General features: G+C 35.9%; 1 protein-coding gene across 1 annotated transcript; it reads right to left on the bottom strand.

Moving 5' to 3' along the window:
- Window positions 1-663: 663 nt before the first annotated feature.
- Window positions 664-4,870, bottom strand: LOC110931694 (zinc finger MYM-type protein 1-like). Its single transcript, XM_022175078.1, has 3 exons — window positions 3,609-4,870; window positions 3,392-3,521; window positions 664-672 (listed from the first exon to the last, which is right to left on the bottom strand). Exons 1-3 carry the CDS (start codon window positions 4,868-4,870, stop codon window positions 664-666), a joined length of 1,401 nt encoding a protein of 466 aa, XP_022030770.1.
- Between the last annotated feature and the right edge of the window lie 8,398 nt (window positions 4,871-13,268).

The raw sequence follows: 13,268 nt of genomic DNA, 5'->3' as shown, positions 1-13,268 counted from the left end.
CAGTGCCGCTGACTTTGGAGGGTTTGTATGATAGAGTGGAGGAGGTTAGACAGGAGGTTAGACAGGAGGTTGAGCAGGTTAGGCGTGAGATGCAGCTGGGTTTTCAGGGTTTGTATGATTACTTCCATATACAGCTACCACCGGTATTGCAGCCACATCAGGGGGGTCCCGCTGGTGGAGAGGAGGAGCCTGCTGGTGGAGAACAGGGTGGAGCAGGAGATGCATGAGGATGAGCAGCAGTGCTTACAGCAGTTATATCTTTTGTTTTATTTTTTTTTATGCTGTTTTTAATCCTCGTTAGTCGGTTTGTATTGATATGATATATTTGGTTGGTCGGGTTTTTTGGGTTGGATGATACTTGTTGATGATACTTCGATGTTTATATTATTTTGGGTTTAGTATGTTTTGAGTGATAGGTTGATTTTGATGCCGCTTCCGTTCGCGTGTCCGAGTTAGTACAGTTTGCTGAGCGCGTTTTGGATTGGAGGGCATGTGTGGTATCGACTGGCATACTGACAGTCTCACATATGATTCAGCTAAGTCGTTCCACTTGTATACTTGTATATTTATTTATTTATTTTTGTTTTTAGGTTTTAGGAGTCAGGTTTACATCCTTGCATTAGGGACAATGCAACATTCAAGTGTGGGGATGGGAACTTGTAGTTAGTGAGTCTTTAGTCGAAAAAAAAAATAAAAAATAAAAAAAATAAAAAAAAAATTAAAAAAATAGAAAAATGTCTTTTGAAATAAGAAATTTGCAAAATAAAAACGGAAAATGATAGAAAAGTCGGGTTTTTGGTCGGGTTCAAATAATAATAATATGAGATAAAATATTCGTGCTTGTGTCTAGTTTGGGATGCGTGGGTAGGCTTGATTCGGTTTCGGGTTCCTTTGATATTAATTATACCTAATTGTCGGTCTACTAGTGGGTTCTCATCTAGGGAAAGTGGGGAAATTGAAACCGCCAATAATAGTATAAGGGATGCCGTTATAAGCTAAGATCGTTAGAGTTTTTGGTCATTATCTCGTTGAAAAAAAAATAAATAAATAAGCGAGCTAGAAACTAAATGAAAGTAGCCATTCTATGTAATCTGTGGTTGGGGATAGCGACTCTACAGCCGGAATACCGCTAGAATGTGTGAAATCGACCTTGCAAAATAAATAAAAAGTACCGAGGCCTATGTAATCTGTGGTTGGGGATAGCGACTCTACAGCCGGAATACCTCTAGGATTAGGGAAAGCAACGTCTATGCTCGTAAAAATGAAAAAAAAATGGAAAAATAGATTTGATTTTAAGCTCTCTTGATCTTGGTATAAGGCGGTTAGGAAATAACCCAGTGGTGGTTCCTTTTGTCCTATAAGCTTGAGGGGGGAGTAGGTGGACTTGCAATTCGTAGCGTGAGACCCTAGGTGGATTGACCGAACTTGAACCTAAATTGCATGATAAGGGCTTGAAACCGGGTTGGGTTTAAGAGGATCATTATACTTGCAATCGCGGCTAACACGAGTATCGATTTAATAAAATAATCTAAGCTTTTGTCCCGATCGACTATCTTGACTATGATTCCGTTTGCATTATTCTTTTTCGAGGACGAAAAAAAGATAAGTGTGGGGATATTTGATGTATTGAAAAATACATCGGTATTCGCGTCGGTTTTAGTCGTTAGTTAGTTAGTTTTAGTGTCGGTTTAGTTTAGAATGTACATACTATTGATTTATTTGTGTTTCCAGGTCTTTACAGCCAAAAGGAGCGAAAACGAGCAGAAATCTGGAATGGCGGAAGGCTGGCACGGAAACCGAGGAAGTCGGGAGCTGAAACGAAGAAAATTTGCAGTTCTGGAGCTCCCAGGCGGGCCGCATAGACTAAACAGTCAACTTCACACGCCCCGCATTGACTTAAAGGAGAAATAGAGGAATAACATCCTCTCGCGCCCCGCGTGAACTTAGTCAGATATCTTAGGCGGGCCGCGAGAGATTTGTAAAGCGAATCAGGATTGTAAACCCTAGGCGACCCGCGTTAGCTCAAGCCATTTCTTCACGCGGGCCGCCTAAAGAGACTGTGTCGGCAGAAATACGCAGATTGCATGGCAAGTTAGGGTTTTTGGGTTATAAAACAACATATACGCGTGCACAGCCGAATAACTACGAACTTGGGCAACTTTGGGCAAGAATTGGCTGCTGATTGAAGGCTGTGGACGTGCTTGAAGCATCTTGGAAGCTTGGAATCATTGGGATAGCGTTTTTGAGCATTCGGGAGTGAAGATTCGGGTTCTACATACCTTTTTCTTTCGTTCTTTGTTTGTTTAGACTTTGTTACCAATGAATTCAGTTGATACAATGCTTTTGACTTTGTTTTTGATGATGTTTTCCGGCTAAACCCATAAACTACCTAGGCGATGACTATGGCATAATAAAGTTTGGATTTTTATTTGATTATTGATGTGGGTGTGGACTTTTCTTGTATTGTAAACACTATGATAGTTTGTCTTGGTGCATATGTGTGCTTGTGATTATTTATTTATTGTTTATTTGTTCCATTCGATTCTTGGTGACGGTCTTTATCACGGAATAGAGTCGAATTAGGGTTCTTGACTTAGGTGAGTGTCTATATCACATAATAGGTCATTAATTCTTTAGGGTGAAAAGTGCACTAGTAACCTTAGGAACAATATTCGGTAATTAATTAAAATCAAGTGTGCTGCTAGACTCGTCGCGGAAAGGCTCGAGGATATTGATAGATCTCGGAGTAGTTATAAGGAATTAACCACCCATTGTCTATTAAGCCAAGATTAAACCCATAGTTGCTTTAGACGTTCGCGCGGCAAAGTAGAGCGTCTTACATAAGCACTTTCAAGAAACTAGAGGACGGACAAGAAATCTAGAAAACCGGTGAGCATAACATCCTAGGTAGTGCCACAAGAATCGCCTCGAGAGTGTTTGAGGGGCTTAGTGGTATCTTAATAGGTTTAGCATTAGAAGATCCCGGTTCCACACCACATCATTATCATTTAGGAATCCATTCTGAGTTTAGCCTGCGTCTAGCCTAGGTAGTCTTCATTCTCACTGATCAGACCCTTCGTTTTAGTTCGTGTCTAGCTTTCTAGTATTATTTTATTATTTATTTAGGAATTTTTAGAAACCCCCCAAATTAATAAACAATTTAGTTTGTCGTGTCAGTTTGAGTCTAGATAGAGTCGTAGCGTAGTCAGTAGAGTCTCGTGGGTTCGACACTCGGACTTACTTTAGCTTTACTACGTCGATCGGTTCACTTGCCGGTTGCGTGTTTTAGGGTTTAGGTCGAGTCTTAGTTTTATAAATTTAAAGCTTAGAGAGTCTAGAAATAGGGTAATTTAGTTAGTTTTATTTGACCCATTTTCAGCACATCACTTGCCTTTGCCTTTTGTAATTCATCATGCCGCTTACTAGAAGCACAAACCACATTAACTATGTCAACTAAGTATGTAAAGAATTGGTGTACTGGAATAACTTCCCTTGAAGCACAAACCAAGGCAAGTTGTAACCTGTTAGCAAAAAGCAAAACCGTAATAAGCATAAAAGTATTTTAGTCAAACTGAATAATGAAAGAAAAAAATAACCAAGTAACTAACCTGTGAGCAAAGCAATGAACGTAATACGCATAAGGACATTCTTCAAGAACAAGTGCTTGTAATCCGTTCCATTTCCCTCTCATATTGCTAGCACCGTCATAACCTTGCCCACGAATTTTACTAACATCAAATTGATAATGCAAAAGTTGTTTCCACAAACTTGTTTTTAGGGTTGCTGATAAAGTATCCCTAACATGAACCAAATCCAAGAACCTTTCTTGTATCATCCCTTCTTCATCAACAAATCTCACAACTATGGCCATTTGTTCTTTCTTTGACTCATCTCGTGACTCATCAACCATGACACAAAAGGCCGAATCCCCCACTTCACTACGAATATGCTTTCGAATTTTATTTGCAATAATACTAAGAATTTCTTTTTGAATATCTCCAGAAGTATACTTTGCATTATAAGGAGCATTCTCTAGTATAACCTTTGAAACTTCATCATTATAAGAAGCAAGAAGTGTTAGCAATTCCAGAAAATTACCTCGATTTTTAGAACTAGCAGATTCATCATGTCCTCGTAAAGCACAGGCTTGGTATGTCAACCAACGAACTACATCAACAGTAGTCTTTAATCGTAAACGGTTCTTCATAATTATCTCCTTATTTGGCTTCGATATGGAATTATCAACGTGTGCTTCTTGGTTCAATAAGTTTTGACTGAATAAAAGGGCGTCTCTATGATTTGAAGTTTTAATGTGCTTCATGAATGCACATTGTTTCCCACAAACTTTATTCCAATTATCAAACCCTTTAACTGTAAATGTATCATGACCATGGCTCATATTTGGTTTGTCACAAAAAAGATAACATAGAAAGCAATAAGCCGAATGTGTTGTTGGAGAATACTCTAACCAATTAGGGTAAAGTTTGAACCAAGGATATCGGAACCTACGAGCTTGCTTCTTTGTACCATTAACTTTATATTCTGCAAGTTCTATTTGGTAAGGTCCAAAAGAAAGATAAGCACGCCTTACTTGTTCTCTTAAATTAACCGGATGCTCCCACATTGGTTTTCGTTTACCGGGATCTCTTTCTATAAGATTAACATCCACTTCATTAGTGTCGGATTGTGGTTGTGGAGCTTCATTTGAGTTTGATTGTGGTGGTGGAGCTTCGTTTGGAATTGTGTTTGATTGTGGTGGTGGTGGCGCTTCATGCTCTTCAGGCTCACTAGTTGAAGTTTTTTGACGTTTACTCTCTTGTTCATCATCCTTTCTTTTGAAAAAAGAATGAATAGTTTTCGTCTTTCCCATGAATTCCTAACAAAAAGTACTAATAATACATTAATTAATTCATCATCAAGGTATCAAATCCTTTTTATCTATTAAGTATTTTAGATCTATCATTTATGTAAATATGATTCTAATTCATGAATAAAGATAAACATTAATGATTCCTAATTGTTACTCAATGCATTCATAATAACAATAAAAAAAATAAAGAATTGTTAACAAATTGTGAATTACAGAATTAGGAATGAATTGAAAAAGAAAATATGGATAAGGATTGCAAAACTACCTTGGCCCCAAAAGTCTTTGGCTATGTGTGTCAGAGTACAATCGCAGACGGCACGGTGGTAGAAGGCAGAACATATGTCGGCTGAATAACTGAATAAGAATATAAGATTATTATATTTGATAGTTATAATTTGGGTATTAAGTTTATTGTATGGTGGGTAATCTAGGGTTAAACAAATAAAAATAGAGTTAAAATATATTTACCAAATTACCCATCATTTAGGAAAAATAATCGGGGTGGCGATCCTATATAATTTTAAAATTTTCGGACGAAAAATCGAACCGTATACACTTCTAACCGAAACATTGGGGTGGGCGGGTGCACCCCCGAGCACCCATGATCCTTCGCCCCTGCTCACAAATTCTAATCCCAAACCGTCGATGAACCAAAACCAAAATCATCCCCGACTAAACGACATGTTATTTACTATTCACAACCGAAACTATCACACCCCGACCACGTAAAACAACAAAACGTGGCGGAAACGTCGGGGTGTGTTGTAACAGAATCATTGTTTCACAACCATGGATTAAATAATTTTGTTTTATTGAATCATTGAAGTCTTTGTTCTATTACAAATCAGATAAATACAAATATTATATTTCAAGTTTTAAAGTCGCTAAGGCACAAGTCCATCCTAAGTGTAGCATGTATCAACAAAGCAGCATCTGAAACATGTGTAAAAATAAGTACGTCAGCATAAAAATGCCTGTGAGATACATAGGTTTTATTGTAATTAGGATTCATGACTTATAAGTTTAAAGAAAATGTTTAACAAAAGTAGTCATGATCCTTGTAAAATGTTTTTATTTTGTAAATCATATAAAAATCGATAAGAAAACAGATGATATAAAAGAAAGATGTATAAATAAATAAGTAGGTAAAAATGAGTTTATATATATATATATATATATTGTTTCAAAAATAATATTTTGATAAAAGGGTTTATAGTACACGTAAAAAAATATACTTTGGTTTTAAGAAAGTCGAATAAGTAATATATTAAAATATATTTCAGTTCCAAAATTGTCAACCCAAGTGTACTAACTAACGCCACGGTATGTAATGTGATGAAAACACTTATATATAAGAAGTACCAGCGGCGTATCTACCATGTTTTCATCACATTACACCCGTCCAGTTATCTAAACACTATCCAAACCCAATCGTTAAACAAATAGTATATTAAATATACTTTAGTTGTTAAAAATAAAAATTTTCAGTAGTATATCAAAAGTATACTTTGGATTTATAAATAACATATTAAAATATGTTTTGGTTTTATAAATAACATATTAAACTATGTTTTGGTTTTTTAAATAACATATCAAACTATGTTTTAATGATTAACAAAATATATGTTGGTTTTGTACAATATCACATATGAGAGCATATCAAACTATACTTTTGGGAGTATAACTAAATATACAAAAATATTGTGATTTAAGAATTCATTCAGACCTACTGTATCAAAATACACCTTTGAGACTATAGAAATACCACAAAGGTAATCTCTATTTGGAGAAAAATAAATTGGTTTCAGACATTCCATGACAACAGGAATGGGGTGTCAAATCCTATAGCGCTATATCATACTACCAACCGGTCTGGTGAACAAAAAAATAAGTACTATTCCAAACATTAATTTTATAATCTTTGAAAAATTAGAGTTTAAATCATAAATAATCATTCAGTTTGTAAAAAGATAAGTACAAATATGTATAATCAATTATACTTTTGAAAATAAGAACATAACAAATAGGTACACATGCTTCACCCCAAAACATTGAAAACAGTAAAAGAGGGGACTATGTACTCACATGAAAGTGCTTAGAAGTCTTGAACAACTACCAAGCAAAGCTAGAGGGAGCACGGAATCAAACGGCACCTAATATAGGTAACTACATAAATAAATCGGACCTAAAACGGAAGATCAGATAGAATGAGGTTTCGTAAACCAAATGAGTGTGGGAACTCATATGATATGGTTTAACAAAGCCTACATACTAAAACGAAACCTAACCTAAGTGCTTACGACCCATTTCGACCCGTTTAGGTAGCTTACGCTACTTTAACGCGTCGTTCGCGTAAAACGCGTTCGGAACGCCTAACTAGTCCTATGACAAGTATTATATGCCTAAACATGTTTAATTATGTTGCATAATCAGTTAAATGACAAAAGTTTGGGTTATATATGCTTAAATATCAATTATGCATAAAAAGGGTATTTTGGTCATTTTCCTAAGGCATATAAACTACCTATCACACAACTAACTAAACGAAGTGACCATAAGGTATAACCTCGGAAGGTTATTCCCTATGCAACTATGGTCACCTAGTGTGCTTGGGCGGATCCTAATGATCGACCAAACGGGTCGGATTCGAAAGTCTAAGCGGTTGTTTAGATCGCTTACCTTACGACCCTACATAAGCACTAAACCTAAAGTGACGAGTTAAACATGTTAAAAACATGTTTAACGAATTTAGAAAATAGGTTTGGTATCAAAACAAACGGTTTTGATACGTAAAAGTAGTTTGGTTACAAAATACGCAAGAATGCGTATTTTGGCCGAAACTACGACTCGTCACTACGCCTAGATAACGTGGTAATCAGTAGGTATAGTCATACGGGACTATAACCATCGTGATTACACTCACGTTGCGAAGTTCAAACGAACTTCATGTTGATCATTGACTGGTCAAAGCAGAAAGTTAAACACAGTTTGACTTTCGTGCTAAAAACGCATAAAAGAACGAAAGAAGACATACAAAGGGTCCAAGCAAGCAAATCTTGATCCAAGTAGCTCAGGTATGAAGCAAAGGCTTCAACTTAGAGCATCTTAGATCAGATTTGAATGAGGATTGCAAGAAACTATGGTGGGTATTTATAGGAAATGGACCACCGTTAGGATCGTTCCTCACGAATCGTGCCTCAATCTGGACCGTACAAGTGGGCACACGGTTTTGTAATACTAGGGGTACTCAAAAACCATTAAAATTTGCCCATAGATTGGTAGAAACTATGTCCCAAAAGCCTGGAAACCAGCTACTGTTTCTGAAAAACAGTTTGCTGTTACTCGGCCTCTCACTTGGGCCACGTAAGAGCTAAGGGAGTCCTACGTGGGCCGCCTAGTACTCTTTCACAGAATTACAGTTTGGTCCCTGTACTTAAGAATCATGCATTTTGAGGTGTTTTTGACACGTTTAAGCCCCGTTAACCTCATTTCAAGGCTCTAAAATGATGTTAAAGTATAGGGAACTCAAAACATGCTCAAAAATATCTCGGATGTCGGTTTGTTTGGTCGTACGATCGCGTTATTCGTTTAATTACGACGGAAGTCGTAACGAACGCAAAAACGGTCCAGATTACGCGACGAATGGAATTTTATCATGCCAATCACTAAAATAAAATATTTTAATGATTACATAAATTTTTGGATGTCCGGGATGTATTCAGAATGTAAGATAGGCGCGAAAATACAAACTTATGCACTTTTTGACGCTTTTAGTCCCTATTGATCAAGAAAGTTTATTTTAGCATACCGAACCCCTCAAAACCTATTTCTAAACTATATAAAGGATATTTAGGGTATGTTTAACTTATGGTCAAGTTCCGGAATGTTCGTTACTATACGAATCGGTATAGTTTCGCAGTTTGACACAAATAGTCCCTGCGATCGAACAAACTTGATTTTGACACACCAAACCATCCAAAACTTATTTCTAAGTTTTGTGGAGGTTATTTAAGGTATGTTAAGCCTATGTCACTATTCCGGAGTGTTCGTTGCATTAAACTGGTTATATTTACACATCAGTGCGCGTATAACCTTCCAGAAAGCGATTTAAAGCTTAAAATCGAACAAGAATTGATATGTGCAAACGATACACATATTTATAAAATCCCAAGTGTGAGATATAATATTTCATTGGTTTGGTATTTTTTTGATGATTGAAGTGACACAGGTGTCACAGTCTCCCCTACTTTACGAAATTTCATCCCGAAATGTAATTTTAGAGGAAACTTGTGAAGACAACTGTGATAGTTTCGCTTTCGAATGAATCCCTCGAACCCTAAGTAAAACTCTGGGCCATGTTTGGATTCTTAGCGAAATTGTTAACCGTCAAAGTGAAGTCCTTGTAGTAACAAAACATGGAGTTTCGAACTACGAACAGAAGAACGTTTCTCATGAAGACTTATCATAGGAAACTTGTGTGTGCTCGAAATCAGAGTTGGGGAGTGTAAGATAAAATGACATTGGTCAAGGTCCAGGACTTCTAGTAACTTAAATAATGCTACGTTCGCAATGTAATAAGGAACACTTATATATAGGAAGTACCAGCGGCGTATCCACCATGCTCCTTTCTACATTGTTCCCGTTTCGTTATTCTTATTACTATAGGTCTTAACACATGACAAAACTTGTTGTGGTTTCTGTGCACTGAATTCCATAATTATGTATGCATCCATAATTACGTAATTCCTTGCACAATCCGCACAGTTCATTTCATAATGTGTAGGGGAAAAATCAATTGAATAAACATGAAGTAACTTGACTAGACCACCAAAGGATCTTTTTAATTAGATCATCGAACAATCTTTTTAACTAGATCAACACATGATCTCCTTAACTAGACCGTCGTACGATCTTCTTAAATAGACCACTTAAAGGGATCTTTTCAATTATATCATCACCTGATATTCCTAACCAGATTTTCAAATCAATCTGTTTAACTAGACCACTCAAGGGGTCCAATTATAGGATAGTATTTCATAACCCAAGGGACTTTAACAACAACGTAGAAGTCCATTAAGGAATTAAGATAGTACATTTGGATATCCTACTATGAATCCTTTGTACGAAGATATGGAAGATTCTACGAGGATTTGGATATTGAAAATTCGGATCACACAAAAACATAAATAAAACTCAAAACATATAAGAAAATATATAAGCACAAAATCACATAATTTGTTTAACTTGATCTTTAATTTGTTATCTTTGGACATGGGTATTTTAAAGCACACCAGGAATCCAATCCGTGGATTTCATTTGGTACTTTAAATATCTCCAAGAATCTAATCATAAAGATAGGAAGATCTTAATAAGAATTCGACTTTGTCCTTTATTGAATCGTAATATACGTATTAAGGCATACGAATAATTCAATTAAGGGCTCCGATTTGAGCGATAATAATCCACAGAGATCTAATTGTGAAGATAAAAAGATCCTATATGGATTTTGGAATTTGTGTAACGAGAGGTGTTTCGACACCTTGCACTAGGCGTGCTTAAGTCGATACACAAGGTAGAAAGTTCACGAGGTTGAGGTGCTAGATATGCCAAGGCGACATATGAAGCAGAATTTAAAGGTTAAGAAGCAGCAGGGTTTGCAACAGCTTTGCTTTGGATAGCAAAGCGGCACATGTTAACCAGATGTCCCCATCGTCCACCGTGGGTACATTTGAAACAGGGTATTTGATTCGGATGATGACAGTGGCATTGATTGCACCCAAGAGCAGTTTCCTTGCATGGCTTTATCCCTGAGGCGAGTCATGGTGATAGTTAAATCAACGGCCTTCTGGAGTACGACGCCAAATTGTTGGGCAATGGTAGCACCTAGTTCGGACATTGTTGTTGCGATGAAGAGGCATCATGAAGAAAATGGAAGACATGGGAGGAAACAAGGGAATTGAAAACAGAATAACAATGCATAAAATTGCGATCATTTGTTTGTTACCTAAGGCAAACAAATGAGACGGTAACTAATCAAAGTAAATGGGTCAATATAATGTATCGCGAAGACATGCTCGCCTATAAGTGGACACTCACCCCAAGAGTTCCCAGGTAAGAGTGGTTGGTCCGATACTGCGGATTTGTACGAACACTCTAGCCTTAGACAGAAGACCTAGGGTACAGGCACCCACCCTTCCAGTTTGCACGTGTTCACATTATTTAGACCAAACTTTGACGAGATTTTGAAAGCTTTGAAGGTTCAAAACCATATAATAAATCATCCTGGAACAGATGATTGGTTTTCAAAGCGGAAACGAAATTTGTGTTCTTATTGTGGTTGTCACCTAAGGATAAGTGACGGTATTGTTTTAAAACTAAACACAAGATAACTTGTGTTAGGGTCCTAGGAAGGTTATAGTCTAGGTCAAAGCATTACTAATAACCTAATTCCCTATAACCATTGGCTCTGATACCAACTTTTCTGCCACACCCCGACCACGTAAAACAACAAAACGTGGCGGAAACGTCGGGGAGTGTTGTAACAGAATCATTGTTTCACAACCATGGATTAAATAATTTTGTTTTATTGAATCATTGAAGTCTTTGTTCTATTACAAATCAGATAAATACAAATATTATCTTTCAAGTTTTAAAGTCGCTAAGGCACGAGTCCATCCTAAGTGTAGCATGTATCAACAAAGCAGCACCTGAAACATGTATAAAAATAGGTACGTCAGCATAAAAATGCCTGTGAGATACATAGGTTTCATTGTAATTAGGATTCATGACTTATAAGTTTAAAGAAAATGTTTAACAAAACTAGTCATGATCCTTGTAAATGTTTTTGTTTTGTAAATCATATAAAAATCGATAAGAAAACAGATGATATACAAGAAAGATGTATAAATAAATAAGTAGATAAAAATGAGTTTATATATATATATATATATATATTGTTTGAAAAACAATATTTTGATAAAAGGTTTATAGTACATGTAAAAGAATATACTTTGGTTTTAAGAAAGTCGAATAAGTAATATATTAAAATATATTTCAGTTCCAAAATTGTCAACCCAAGTGTACTAAACAACGCCACGGTATGTAATGTGATGAAAACACTTATATATAAGAAGTACCAGCGGCGTATCTACCATGTTTCATCACATTACACCCGTCCCGTTATCTAAGCACTACCCAAACCTAATCGTTAAACAAATAGTATATTAAATATACTTTAGTTGTTAAAAATAAAAATTTTCAGTAGTATATCAAAAGTATACTTTGGATTTATAAATAACATATTAAAATATGTTTTGGTTTTATAAATAACATATTAAACTATGTTTGGTTTTATAAATAACATATCAAACTATGTTTTAATGATTAACAAAATATATGTTAGTTTTGTACAATATCACATATGAGAGCATATCAAACTATACTTTTGGGAGTATAACTAAATATACAAAAATAATGTGATTTAAGAATTCATTCAGACCTAGTGCATCAAAATACACCTTTGAGACTATAGAAATACCAGAAAGGCAATCCCTATTTGGAGAAAAATAAATTGGTTTCAGACATTCCATGACAACAGGAATGGGGTGTCAAATCCTATAGTGCTATATCATACTACCAACCGGTCTGGTGAACAAAAAATTAAGTACTATTCCAGACATTAATTTTATAATCTTTGAAAAATTAGAGTTTAAATCATAAATAATCATTCAGTTTGTAAAAAGATAAGTACAAATACGTATACTCAATTATACTTTTGAAAACAAGAACATAACAAATAGGTACACATGCTTCACCCCAAAACATTGAAAACAGTAAAAGAGGGGACTATGTACTCACATGAGAGTGCTTAGAAGTCTTGAACAACTACCAAGCAAAGCTAGAGGGAGCACGGAATCAAACGGCACCTAATATAGGTAACTACATAAATAAACCGGACCTAAAACGGAAGATCAGATAGAATGAGGTTTTGTAAACCAAATGTGTGTGGGAACTCATATGATATGGTTTAACAAAACCTACATACTAAAACAAAACCTAACCTAAGTGCTTACGACCCATTTAGGTAGCTTACGCTACTTTAACGCGTCGTTCGCGTAAAACGCGTTCGGAACGCCTAACTAGTCCTATGACAAGTATTATATGCCTAAACATGTTTAATTATGTTGCATAATCAGTTAAATGACAAAAGTTTGGGTTACATATGCTTAAATATCAATTATGCATAAAAAGGGTATTTTGGTCATTTTCCTAAGGCATATAAACTACCTATCATACAACTAACTAAACGAAGTGACAATAAGGTATAACCTTGGAAGGTTATTCCCTATGCAACTATGGTCACCTAATGTACTTGGTCGGATCCTAATGATCGACCAAA

The sequence above is a fragment of the Helianthus annuus genome, chromosome 11, assembly GCF_002127325.2.
Source record: "Helianthus annuus cultivar XRQ/B chromosome 11, HanXRQr2.0-SUNRISE, whole genome shotgun sequence".
Classification (NCBI taxonomy): domain Eukaryota; kingdom Viridiplantae; phylum Streptophyta; class Magnoliopsida; order Asterales; family Asteraceae; genus Helianthus; species Helianthus annuus.
Note: the sequence above shows the minus strand (reverse complement) of the source record. Positions and strands in the feature narration are given on the sequence as shown.